This window comes from Lissotriton vulgaris, chromosome 7, assembly GCF_964263255.1.
Source record: "Lissotriton vulgaris chromosome 7, aLisVul1.2, whole genome shotgun sequence".
Taxonomy (NCBI): domain Eukaryota; kingdom Metazoa; phylum Chordata; class Amphibia; order Caudata; family Salamandridae; genus Lissotriton; species Lissotriton vulgaris.
Window position 1 is genome coordinate 1737330944 of NC_141695.1, and position 13867 is coordinate 1737344810.

The window sequence follows — 13867 nt, forward strand, 5'->3', positions numbered from 1 at the left end:
CCAGTTGTGGCTCTCGGGTGAATGAGGGGAGTCTGATTTTTCACCGCTTTTGTCTCTAGACACATTAGCTCTGGAAGTGAAACAATTAAAGCTGTTGCTTGCCGAGACCTAGAGAGGAGTGCTACTACAGCTTCGAGTCAATAAAATATTTAAACAATCTTATTTGTCTCTTTTACTTCTTTCTCTTCTCATCCTTCTTGCTGAAGGAAGTTCTGCTACTCCCCAAAGATCCACTATCCCTCTAGTGATGTTCTTTTTTTGTTGCAGTTTTCTTTTTTTGAAGTTTTATATAGCGCGAACTTGGCCCGAATGTATTGGAGCAGTTCACATGAGCACCAGTTTCCTTACACAAGGACACATTCATTTTAAGCACGGGGAGATTAAGTGATTTGCCCAGAATCACAGTATGCTTGAGCCTCCTTCATTCTAACTAGAAATGTAGATTTTGGAAACAAAATCTACACCCACCAACAAACGCGCCATGTATGTATCTCCACTTACAGCCATTCCTATTGAAAGTGTGATGGGTCTAAAGAGACTTAGGAAAGTCTCTGTGTGGCAAACCACGTGGGTAAATGGGAACATGGGCACAGTGGCCTTTTCCTGCTGTCGCCATCTATGAATGCTAGTTCAATACTTTGTAGAAGGTGTTTGCTACAGTCTGAAGCCAGTTCTTGGTTTATATATCACTTCATTCTTGGAAACATAAAGTGTCTTGGAAAGAGACCTGGCAATACATAAAATACTAAAACAAACCAAGCATGCAGACCTAAGCACTGGCAAAACCAGCTGGTGTGTCCTGTTTGTTTCCATAACTATCCCAACCCAGGCACCATCACAGCGAACTTCTTAAAAAAGATATGACCCCATTTGTGCTCTCCAGGCCACTGGAATCAAGCTATCCGGGCTGATGGGGTGGTCTGGTGTGCAAAATAACGATGGATTAAACCCAGATCTGGGGGTGAATGTTCTGCCATTGTGCAACATTCTGTTTGTTGTTTTTACCATTTTAATGCAAAACAAATTATCTTATTTGTTTTTTTAAAAAAAAGGTACCTCATGAGTCAGCACCTCCAACAACTGACTCAGCAGAAATTCAGCCGTTGTTTTTTGTAATCTTCCGCCTTTCTTTCTTAAAACTCTCATTTGTATTTTTACTAATCATATCTACATACATAACGGCCATTTGCATGAGAAGACCAATACTTTGCATTTTCTTCGCCTCTAAATTGAATGTGGTTCCCAAACAGCCATTCTCCTTTCTAGTGATGTTACTGCCTCAGGGGGTTCCCGTAACCTATGTGCAAGAACTCCTGCACAAGAAGTCATGGAACATAATCTCAGACCAGCTATGAAAAACCTTCACCTATCGTACTGTTTGTGCTGTATTAGCAATTGCAGCACATTTTTTGTGTGCATTTTACAGTAACTGTTCACCCGTGGTACTAACAAAAGATTAGAGATCGTGTTACAGTGTATTTGTGCCTTGTTCATCTTGTCGCCGTTTCTCTGTGATCCTGTGTTCGAAGGGGGAGGGGGGTTATTTACTGTGAGAGCCGTTCCTGGGGCCACAGTCAAGCAGTTTTATTTAAAAATGTATTTATATTTTTGTATGAAACACTGATTTTCAGAAGTAGTCTTCTCCGTTCATTCAACACATTTGTTGGCTTATAAAGTAAAAATTCTGAAAAGCGTAATCATTCCGTAATAAATAACTGATCGAAATTTGAAAATAAATCCGCAGTTCTCTAGAAGTAATGAAAGCCACTAAAGACCCAGGGTCTTGTTGCTGTTCATAATATATACAACTGTTTGCTTTTGCGAAATCTGCACCATTAGGTAATTCACATGCCTTGGGCCATAGCATATTGTTCCACTGCTAGGTTACCTTCCACTCTTCCGATGTCATTCTAGTTTACTCAGCCCATGATTGAAGAATTAGTAACTTTTCTATGGATCAGTAAAACTCGCCCAATAAATAGTAAGCAGCAAGACCTGGTGTCTCCCTCCCCCACCCTAGTCCTTTCATTCATTACCAAGTCCTAATGCAGCCTAAACTTGTAGGCCAGATAATGCTAAATGAAGGGAAGTGATGTCAATTCTTGTCATTGAAATATATCTTTCACTCTGTCATTCATTTCAGTGTTTGAGATAGGCTATTACCGTCTCGTTAATCAAACGTTTATTAACTTACCATCCCCACCGAGTGATTATGGCGCGTATCCGCTTTGCTTACGACAAAACATTCCCTTATCAAATTTCGGCTACCTGTGGTACTTTTCTTCTCTTCCAGAATGCACACACTCTTTACTTGGGAGCGACAAACGTGTCCAGAAATAGGTGCTTTCTGGACTGGAGGACATTTCAGTGTATGTGAGGCTGATTTACTCATTCATCGTCCCAATGGTATAAAAAATATTCACAGAAGAACATGTGTCTGTGAATGCGCTAGTACACGCCTATTTTGAGACATTTAATTCTATTAGCATATTTAAAGTCACAAGTAGGTAACGTTTTAGTCTTTACAAAGCTCTTCCCTGCCTAAGCTTGCAATTAAATTGCCCAATCAATGTAGAGTAGGTCCTTATAGGTGAAAAATGCATTTAGGGTTTTGTAGAAACGCTTGTCTTCCCCCAAAATTTGGAATGATGAGGGGGGGGGGGGGGGGGGGAGACTTTTTGTTTGCTACCTTGCCTCGCCCCCTCTCCTCTAGTCCATCCTCAACAATGTTACTCCACGGTCTTCAATCAATATCTTCTTATTTGACCCCTTAGGGCTTTGGTGCCCTCTGATTTCCCTGTTGAGCTACTTCTGACATGTCTAGTCGAGCGGGAGTACTGTCTCTTATTCTGGCACTGGCCGCAACTCCTTTTTCTCGTCCTGACCAAAGCTAATTCGTTCTGTACATCTCGCAGGTTCTTGTAACGTCCAGCTTCTTATTAATCTTGTGGTCTACAAACCTACATGTGGCTTCCTCGTCTTGCAAGTTTCCTCCATTTCCTAGCACAGTCTCTGAAAACCTTTCACATTTCAGCCTCTTTGTACCAAGGGCTGTGTATCACTCAATTTCCTCTTTCTACCTTACTCACTTAGCTGTTTCTCCAGCTGCAAATTTCCTTTACGTTTTAAATTTAATTCATGGAAACCCTCCACTTTGTAGACATTTTAGATGCCTAAAGTTAATAGCCACCGGGTGGATCACCCCCCATGTAATGTTTATATGAGGTGACTGCTCTTCATCCAAACTTTTAACTGGTGTGATGCTAATTTGAGTCTGTTGTTTATATGCCTCTTCTACATCCCACACTGCTACACATTTGTTTCTGAGAATCAGGCTATTGTCTTTGATTTCTCGGTGTGAAATGTTCAGTGTTATGTAAAGCGCTATAGCTTTTTGTGCAGGTATGCTACAACACTGTTACATTTGTTTTTAGGTAGCACCGACGGTGGACTATCTTTATTATTTGCTAATCCAGGCCTCCTTTCTCTCTTTCCCAATTCTAAAACAAAAGTACATGGTAATCCTCAAAAGAACATTATACGTACTGATGATTGCCATGTCGTGAGGCAGGTCTTGTTTTGCTCTAACTGCCTGGGCAACAAGCCATGCAAGAGCTCTAGGAGCGGTGTCACTGCATTCAGACGCTAAGATTCAAGGTGTGGGCAACTTTCCCTGGGTACTAGTGAACAATCCAATCATTGGATAGAGGACGGTGAGACATTTGTCCTTCTTTGCCTTAGAAAACTTTTCAATATTAAAGTGGCTTATTTCAGCGGACTTTGTTCACAAATTCATTTTGAGGCAACTCAAAAAGTATTGAATGCTGTGAAACTATGTTTACCTGAAAGATAGCCAACTGGAATATTGTGCAAAAAAGCAAACTTATGACACACACTGCAGGAGTTGTAATGCACCGGTAAAATTCCATGTTATTGGAGAGATGCACCCTCCTTCTATAAATATTCAATGCATTTGAGAACAATAACAAGAAAATTGACAGAAAAAATGCCCCAAAGTAAAAAGACTGTTGTGAAAAAAAATCTGTGCAAGATTACATGCGAGTAAGAATAATGCCCCAAAATACCATATTATGAGAACATTCTGAGGCAAAAGTTTGCACAAAATGCTATATTTGAAATGGTGCCCAAATAATACTGCTCTGTGCCAAATCATGCCAGACTAATTATGTGCCCGAATAAACCTTTCTCCAGACCGATCGGTTCAGAAGAACAGAGATCTGTGGATTCGAGTCATGAACCGAAAGGATAACTTGAAATCAGAGCAATAGATGGAAAATCTCAATAGTTCTGAAATGAACGCCCATGAGTCAGTCATCTGCTCATAATTGTTAGTTTTTCTAATTCTCAAACAGCTTTTTGTTTTCCATTGTACTCTTTTATGGCGTGAAATGGTGCGGGTGGATGTTTATCTTTCCAAAATTGATCCTTTTGAAGAACGAAGCGCATGACAGGTGAAGTCGAGCTATTGACTGAGTTGAACCTGCTCTTCACCTTGAGGTAGGTTTTCGTTGGGCTGATGGATTCATTTTCACTCCACTGATATTTTACTTCTCCTCAGGATGGCGCACTTTGCGTGCTACAGCTGGTTGGCAGTGCTGCTCCTTACGCTAGCAGCAAGAGCAATGGGAGCCATTGACTGCAACTTGGTAGGAGAAGGCGAGCAGGAGTCCAAGGCGGAGAAGGCGGTGCTGGCATCTCTGGCCCCCTTGAGAAATAGAGTGTAAGTGGCATCCGTCTTGGGAGAACTGGTAATGAGGAGGGGTGGAGGGGCAAGGTTGTCAGTCGGCAGGATATGACTGGAGTGAGATTACTGCAGAGCAGGGTCACTTCTCCCTCAAACCTTTGGCGGGCTGTTATTCTCTCCCCTTCTTTGTATTTCATGTTTAGTCCCTGCAACCACATTCCTTTCCCATTCCATACATTGCATATGTTCTCCAGAATACACAGCACTGAGTGTCCTTTTCTAGAAAGAATTGTCACTAGATGACTGCCCTTTTCCTATTGACCAGTAATAGGTCTGTGACCAGTTGCACTTCATGTGTTTGCTTTCATGTTGTTTTTGGGAGGTCCTGAGGAGGGAGGGAGGTGAATGATAGTTCTGAGTTAAAAATGAATCCTAGGGTCCTCCCATTTTGTCCTAGTTTTGAGGTTTTTTTCCACTGCTTGTGCCCTTGTCAATGGAATTGTATTGGTTTTTACTCCACCCAATAGTAGACGTTCAGGTTTTTTATATATCTTAATTTTATTGGAATTTTGTAAAAACAAGGTACCCAAAGTAACATTTGTATCACTGTGACATGTAAAACATTTCATTACAAACCCAAATGTTATCTCCCCATCAGTTGGCTTAAAAAGATATTTAAAAAAGGAAAGGGCCCACCCTTAGCGCTAACAGTAATCAGTCCAATGGTCAGACTTTCAGTTTTAGTGATGCATGTGGTTCATGCTTTCTGTGATGGTGGTTTTCTTTCTGAAATTTTTATTCAAATCGAGGGGGGTTTCGGGTTTTCTGTACAGCTAGATTAGAATGCAAATGTTATTCAATTCGTTGAGTTATTGGGTATATATATATATATATATATGTATATGTGTGTGTTGAATATTGATTGTATGAGTGAGAAGTGAGGCTCTGTGCAAGATGTTCTTACAATTAACTGCACTTTGTGGACTAAAATTGTGTTTGACTCAGATTGTAGATGAAGAATTTGAACAATGCCAGTCCTCTGTTTTTAAGGGGCAGATCATGGCCTACTGTGCAAGGGCAAAAGAGTAGTGAAACAAATGGCGTCTGATCATATTTGTTAAGGGTAATTAAATTGTCCTCTTTCTGCTACGCTGGTTTTTGCGGCCCAAATGGTCTGAATCTGGTCTAGTGTTGTAGAAGTTTGGGGTTTTCACCTTTCATTTATTGTAGCCATCTGAGAGGCCTGTTGTCTGTCTCAACTAGGGAATGGTGCCAAACAGGTGTGGCCTCAACTTCTTCAAGGCACAGAAGGCTTCCCCCTCTATGGCACTCCGATGCTGCTCTCTGGGGAGTAGTCTCCTGCTTATTAAAGCAACGGGTTGGTCATGTCCATCATTTGTTTGGGCTAGGGGTGCACCTATCCCATGCCCAGGGTGTTATGTCTACACAATGAACTACTTGGAGTAATCTGGAGCTCTCAGGACTTGGGCAGAGCACATTGCACCCTTCACTGTACAGTTCACTTTCTTTAGCATCTTCTTGGAGGTGAGTTCTATGAGGGGGGGGACACGATGGACCCATTATCCTTCAAGAACTTCCTGTAATACCCAGTCAAGCCAAGGAATGCCCTGACTTGGGTCTGGGTTGTTGGAGTTTACCAGTCCAGAATTGTCTGGATCTTGGATTGGAGTGGCTGAACTTAGCCTCCACCTACCAGCCCTATCTGGCAGTTTCCTGCACCTTTCAGAGTCTCAAGAACCTTCCCAAGGTGGATCAGGTGATGCTGCCAGGTGGAGTTATAGACAGCAATGTCATCCAGATAAACTGCACTAAAGGATTCCAATCCAGTGAGGACCTTATTCACCGACCTCTGGGAGGTGGCAGCAGCATTCTTTAAGCCAAAGGGCATCACAGTAAACTGAAAGTGCCCACTTGGAGTGGAGAATGCAGATTTTTCTTTTGCTCCAGAGATCAGAGCGATCTACTGGTACCCAGATGTGAGATCAAAGCTACTCGTATATTTGGCTGCCTCTAGCATGTCAATCAACTCATCTGCTCTAGGAACTGGTGTCATATGTATGTGTCTTGTAAAGCGCACTGCTGCCCTGAGGCGTCGTGGTGCTGTAGCCCGCTGTTTCCTGGCTATCCCTGTGAGATGGTCCCTACTGGGTATCTCCAAGGTGAAACCAGGCATCCCCGGCGAATGTGGGGGGCCGTTGTAGAGATGAGGCAAACTAATGCCCAGATTTGCCGAGTGTGATCCCTGGTTAGAGTAGGCACCAAGGCGAGAATTATCGAGTCCGCTGACCCTGGTCCACGACCATGCCGTGTCGGGAATTGAACCCTGGTCCCGGGCCGTTCTCTGCTTCCGGGTCTGCCGCCTCTAACCAGTGAGCCACACCACTCTACTACTCTATATAGATATACTTTGCCTATATGCTGTGTTAAGTTAGCATGAGCTTATTAGGAGATTAAACGCCATTTTACCTTTCTGCTGCTTCTGCACACAACACATATGGAGAAGTGTGGCTCGCTGGTTAGAGCGGCAGTCCCTGGTGCAGAGGTCTGGCCCGGGGCCAGGGTTCAATTCCCGCCTCGGCCGCCTCAGCTGATTTCGGTGGTTCTTGGGCTCATAATTCCTCAGACCTGATTTCTCGCCTCGGCGCCTACTCTGAACATGAGTCCCACGCTGCAACTCTGGGCAATAGCTTGCTTAGTCTCCACAACAGCCCCCAACAGCGCTGGGGATGCCTGGTTGCACCCCGGGGGTGCCCAGAAGTGGACATTTCACGGGGAAAAGCCAGGACGGGTTCCCTAGCGGTATGAGTACAGCGCCAGGATACACTGGTTTCCGGGGTAACAGAGCACTTTACAAATACGTTTACATTTATATTTACATATCTGTTGCTTTAGCTTTGAGCCTAGTAGGGTGTTTTGATTTACGCAAGAATAATATGTTGTTACTCTGATATCAGCCTTGCTTGGTGAGCTGTGTCTGTACAGTGAGTGCTGAAACCTTCCAGGATATCTCAACACAGTGGTTGTTGTGAGATCTGATCTTCGCACATTCCTAGACATAACATACATGCAGCTGCGGCCAAATTCTGGCTTTAGGCTTTAGGCGCGTTTGATGGTGCTTCGCATGCAGAGAGCTGGTGGAAGATGATGTGATCCCTTAGCACTAAGATCTTGAGGTATGGGGCCGCCCTGCTAAAAACTCAAAGAGACCTTCTTAGATATAATATAATATACTAGCTAGGGAGGGTGAGAATTAGGTAATACTGAACCCTATTCGTTTTAGCATTTTACCATGCTTTCACCTTTTATATTCTATGGACTAGTGACTATGCTGATTACTTCGTTTCTTATAATATGTTTGTTTGTATTAGCGAAGATACTGCGTTTGAGAACATTGCATTAGTGAATAAACATTTCAAATATGCACGCGTCCTCATTTACTCCTTGTTCTGGATTGAAATGATTGTATAACGAAAGAGTGTTCATGTGTTCCACGTTACCTGAGGTGTACTAAGTCCATGTTCTGGTTTGTCTAAGCATTGGGAGTTTGTGATAACCAATAAAACACTGTAGCTAGTCTGGTAGGAGATTTTGGGTACTAAGGTGAGTTTTGGCACACCCTAATTCACTGAGGTTCCAAGTCTCTATGTACAGTTCTGAATGAGAACGGAATCCGTGCGACACTAGGTGTGCAACAGTTTTTGTCACAGCATTGAGACCCCTATAGTCTACACAAAAACGTCTTTCTTTTCACCCTTGGAGTGAGGTTTTGGAACTAACACAATTGGGCTGGCCCAGGGGCTCTCTGAGGGTTAAATGACGCTCAATTCCAGCATCTTGCTTACCTCAGTTTGGATGCTCTCTTTGACATAATCAGGCTGCCTGAATTTTCTTTCTGATAGGTTGGCTGTCACCAGTGTCCACATCATGGGTACACCAGCTAGTCTGACCAGGGGTCTGCGAGAAGAGCTCAGCATACTGATTTAGGCCTTGCCTGCTATTGGCCAATGAGGGTGTCTGACAAGACTCCGCCATAAACCGACCCATCTTTTAGATTGGTGGAGAGGAGATCAGGGACAGGTTCACTCTCCGCTTCATGTCCCTCATCTGTAACCATGTGCATCATCACATCAGCTATGTCATAGTAGGGCTTCAGGCGGTTGACTTATATAACCCTTTTAGGATATTTGCTACTGCCAAGGACCAATAGATAGGTGACCTCTTCTTTTCTTTCAAGGACAAGATAGGGCCCACTCCACTTCTCCAGGATAGCACTAAGTGCCACAGGCTCCAATAGCCATACTCTCTGCCCTGGTTTAAATTCAACCGTAGCAGCCTTTTGGTCATACTATTGCTTCTGAGGCTCCTGGCTAGCCTGAAGGTTTTGCCTTGCTTTTTCCATGTACTCACCCATCCTGGGGCGAAGGCGAAACATATACTCCACTATGTCTTGTTTTGACTGTCTGAGAGGTTTTCCCCCATCTTTCCTTCACAAGACTCAGAGGGCCACTAACAGGATGCCAAAACAGAAGTTCAAAGGGGGAGAACCCCACTCCCTTTCGTGGAACCTCCCTGTAGGCGAAAAGCATGCATGGAAGTAAAACATCCCATCTCCTTCTGAGTTTTTCGGGGAGTCCACCAATCATGCCTTTTAATGTCTGGTTAAATCTTTCAACCAGGCAGTTGATTTGTGGGTGGTAGACGGTAGTAAACATTTGTCACTCGGCACTCCTCCCACATGCTTTTTAAAGTATCCAGTCATGAAGGTTTTTACTTCTGCCTGATAACTCCTCCTTAGGAAACCCAACCCTGGTAAAGATACCAAGGAGCGCTTTGGCCAATGCAGGGGCAGTGGTTGTCGTAAGGGGAATAGCTTCAGGATACCTGGTGGCAGGATCCACTGCCTCCAGAATATATATGTTACCTAAGGCTGTTTTGGGATCTGGGGCCCAATCCTTTCAAAGAGTACCCCAACCACTGGAAGTGCAATTAAGGGGGCCCTTCAGGCAGTCTCCTGTATTACCTCAGGCTTGGCAGGAGACTCAGGACTGACTATGACAAAAGTCCTACACCTTCTGGGACATCCCTGGCCAATAGACGTGATTGACTAATCTACTCCATGTTTTATCCCGACCAAGGAGCCCAGCTAAGGGGATATCATGAGCAAAGGTGAGGAGAAACTTTCAAAACCTCTGAGGTACTAACACTCTTTTGGTGGCACCAGGTTTGGGGTCTCTGGCCTCAGTGTATAGAAGTCAATCCTCCCAATAGACCCTATTGTTGCCACTGATATCAACTTTTTCCTGTGAAGCAGCTTGCTGCCTCAGGCTTTCACGAGTGAGACTGGTTTCTTGTTCCTGGCACAGATTCTCCCTAAAGGGCCCCCCTGGGCCCAAGAGCTCTGCCGTGTAAGGCCCAAGCTTCTCAGGCTCACTTCCCTCCTGGGCTAACCGGTCCTCTTCCCGAGAAGAGGGGTTCTGATCTGGTATCTGTGTAGAAGCTGCCCCCAGTCTTCTTGCAGTTTCTCTTAGAGGGATTGTCCACTCTTTCAGGATCTAGCACCTCTTTTTCACTCAGGGCGCTGAACTCTTGTTTTACACAACCACATTCTGGGATCCCTAGCATTCTTGTATGGGTCCTCAGTTCGACTTCAGCCCAAGGGGAACTCTCCAGATTATTTCCAAGCAGACATTCCACAGGGAGGGTTGTGGAAACTGCCACTTCCTTCTAAACAAATATTCCTCTCCCTCTCTAGTCACCCCTAGTCAAAATATACCAGAACCATGGATGGATCTTTGGGACATTGTCAGCATTGGTGACTGGATAGGTCCTTCCAAGCAGATACTGTTCTGAGTTAACCAGTTCCTTTGTCATCAGGGTGACACTAGCACCAGTATCCCTCAGGGCCTTTACTCTGTAAAATGTAAAAATGTAAATTGATACCTGTACCATTAATGAAGGGGTGGTGCCTGTATTTTCTCATATTAGTGAGCCAGGCAGCCCAGGATAAGTGTACCCGTCCCTCAAAGTCTAGAGTTGCCTCAGTGGGGTTACTTACATGGTCAGGCCACACATGGGATCCCATCTGGACATTAGCAACTGCTTATTCTGAAGGTTGGCTTGATGCATTTTTCTTATTTGTATAGCTAGGGTCTCCCGTTCATCTTCACAATGAGACCAACCCTTCTTGGGATCCCAGTTCCTTCCCTGGTACCTTCCCTTTGAATGTCTGTCTCTGGGCCCACCCTCCTAAGGAGATTTTTAAGACTTTTTTTGGGGGGGGTTACCCTCTCTCCTTTAGGGAGGCTATTTGGCCTCTTTCGTTTGGTCTCCCCCCACCAGTGGTAGCCTTGGTCACCCTTTGTCTTGACCCAGTGGTCTGCCTTCTTCCCCAATTCTTGAGAAATTGAACCTAGGTCTACCAGGAATTGATATAGTTCCTCTTTGTGACAATTACTTTAAAGATACTCCTTCTTTATCAAACTATAAATCCCTTCAAAGGCATGTACATTATTGCCATCTAACCAACCTCATGGTGATTTCACTGAGTAGTCTACAACATCTACCCAGGTCTGGCTCTGGGTTTTTTTAGCCTCCCTGAATGTGATCCTATGTTCCTCAGTACTAAATCCAAAGCCCTCAATCCTCACCCTTCATGTGGTAATGGGATGTAGCATATTTGTCATTAAGTGTCAGGAGTCTATCCCTGCAATTCCCTGAAAACAATTTCCACAGGATAGCACTCCACAGCTTCCTGTGGTCCTTTCTGCCAAAACAGGCTCTCTCAAATGCAATGAACCACTTACTGATATAATCACATACAAAGAATTTTTGGACAATCCCTTTAGGGATGTTAGAGTCAAAAGATTGTACTTGCTCCCTATTTATTATTTTGCTGACACCTGAGATGTGTCCCAATCCCATCTCGGCTCTCTCTTTTTCTTTGGCATGGAGTTGAGCCTAAAAAGTTATCCCCTTAGCCAGTTTCTGAAGATCTGCACATTCAGTGTCTGCCTCTTCTAGAACACTGCTCTAGTCACTTCCAATGGTGTTGCTATCTGAAGGGGTAGTGATGAAGTCCTAGTCCTACTGCTTCTCCTCCACCACTTGGGATTAATCATCCTCTTTAAAAGTGGTGGAAGTTTTACTTGTCATTGACTGCTGCAATTGCTTTTTTTGTGGGTTTAGGACCTATGGCAAGGTTCCATGCCTTGCACAGCTCTTTGAGTTGCTGAACTCTCACATGTGCATAGGGGGTCAGGATGAGCTCCTGACAGATTCCTGGGTTCTCAAACATGGTGTTTTAATGTAGTTGGGAGCCTACAAAAAAGATGCTATGGACCTAATTGCTTTACATTCTTTTGATTTCTAAACGATGAGGGACTCGACCAAGGCCCCAACACTAATTTAATTAAATTGGGAAAAAAACGAAAAATATTTAAACTTAAGACAATTTTGTATTTCCGCTTGTGAAATCACTTCTTTAATCAAGGTGTACAACAGATGTTGGGTCTTATAGCCCACTGATGCACCACCAATGTAGGAAGCTGGCTGTATATATGTTATACCTGTGAGTGGCTGGCCTAGATATGATATCCACTTATGTAAGTGGGCACCCTGCACCAGTCCAGACAGCCATTATGGTGAGTTAGAAGGTCTTAGACAGCCCTAGAAAGCTCTCGAAGTGGTAGCTGTGGAGAGCAACCTTCAGGCTTAGTCCAGAAAGAGTGTAAAGCAGCTTGTTTTACCAGAATGCAATGTTATAGGTATCAATTAAGTGAAGAAGAACCACACAAGGTCTATATAAAAATATGCATTTATTATACAATACTCTCTAACACATACAGATATCTCCTACCTGGAGATATGCACAATGCACAGAACCATTTGCATAGAAATCAAGTACATAGCACGGAATAAACAATGGACCCCGGTGGGGAGGGGGGCAGACCATATAATAAAAGTGGTATAAGAACCACAACTCTTGTCAAGACCTTGTCTAGAGGATGTATAAGTGCCGGGGTCCCAAGTAACCACCCACGATGAGTGACTAGGAGCCTCACAGAGATCGTGCGCAGTGTTGGGGCACAACCTCGTTCTCCGTACAAATCAACGTGTAATTCATGGTTGGGTTTTTAAAGATTAAGAACCCGTCCCAGTGGACCCTGAAGAAACACGTGGGAGACAGAAGGTTGGAAAGCCACCCTACCTGTGGATAACCTACTACCCATGTTACCTACACCAAGGAAGCCGGGTGCATTGGTGTGCAGTAGTGCAGGAAACCGCTGTCAAACCCTGTGGAGGACTTTAGGAAAGTGCTGATGCTGGAGAAGGAGAAAGTGTCCGGTGGAATCTGAAGGTGGATTCAGGATGAAAAAAGTACCTGCAAGCAGAGGGGACAGAGTATGTTATTCAGGAGTGACCAGGAGATCTGCAACACCCGACATCGGTGGGGATTTGTCTTTCAGGAGAGCCAACGTGACCTTGCAGCTGTGTGGACCAGGCGATGCTGAGTAAGACCAGGAGACTTGCACAATCTATCCCACGTCTGATGTCGAGAGCTGAGGGGTCGGTGACGTCGGGAGCACCAACAAGCCTTGGCAACTACAAACGACATAGAAGTCAAAGAAGGTGCAATATCGGTACCAGCAAGGTCCAGAGGACTCGCCACTAGGAGGGGAGTCGGGGCAGGCCCAAGCAATCAGGTGAGCCCAAAAGAAACAAAGGTGACCCTCAACAGGACCCACAGGCTGGAGTTTATGGAGTCACAAGAGGACCTCTAGCAGCTCACGAAAAGATGCAGGCCACGATGCAAACCATGCGGTGTGGACTAAGATTCTGCGGTGCACAGGGGTTCGGTTCCTGCGGCTCCGACGAGGGAAACTGGCCTCCAACTTGGTGAGAAGGCAGTCCTTGAGAGCTGTGGAGAACCACCAACTGTGTTGCAAAACCTTCCTAAGTCCGTAGGAGCTCAGCATCAGCAGACCGGTCAGCTTAGTTGCAGTGTCTGCTAATGCAGGGAAGTGACTCCTTCTCTTCAAGGGAGCTTCCTTCAGGTGTCTTGGATGTCCGCTGGCCTTGGGAAGTTGCTGTATGTTGCACAGGCACGGACGATGCAGCAGACTGGAAAGTAGACTCAGTAGA

General features: G+C 44.6%; 1 protein-coding gene across 1 annotated transcript in view; it reads left to right on the top strand.

The window, feature by feature from the left end:
• M6PR (mannose-6-phosphate receptor, cation dependent) overlaps positions 1–13867 on the top strand; it is a 108999-nt gene that overhangs the window by 18768 nt on the left and 76364 nt on the right. Inside the window, exon 2 of the mRNA XM_086932988.1 lies at positions 4580–4741. Within this exon, the coding sequence (XP_086789114.1) occupies positions 4581–4741 (161 nt within the window). The 5' untranslated portion in view covers position 4580. The remainder of the gene's footprint in view (positions 1–4579; positions 4742–13867) is intronic.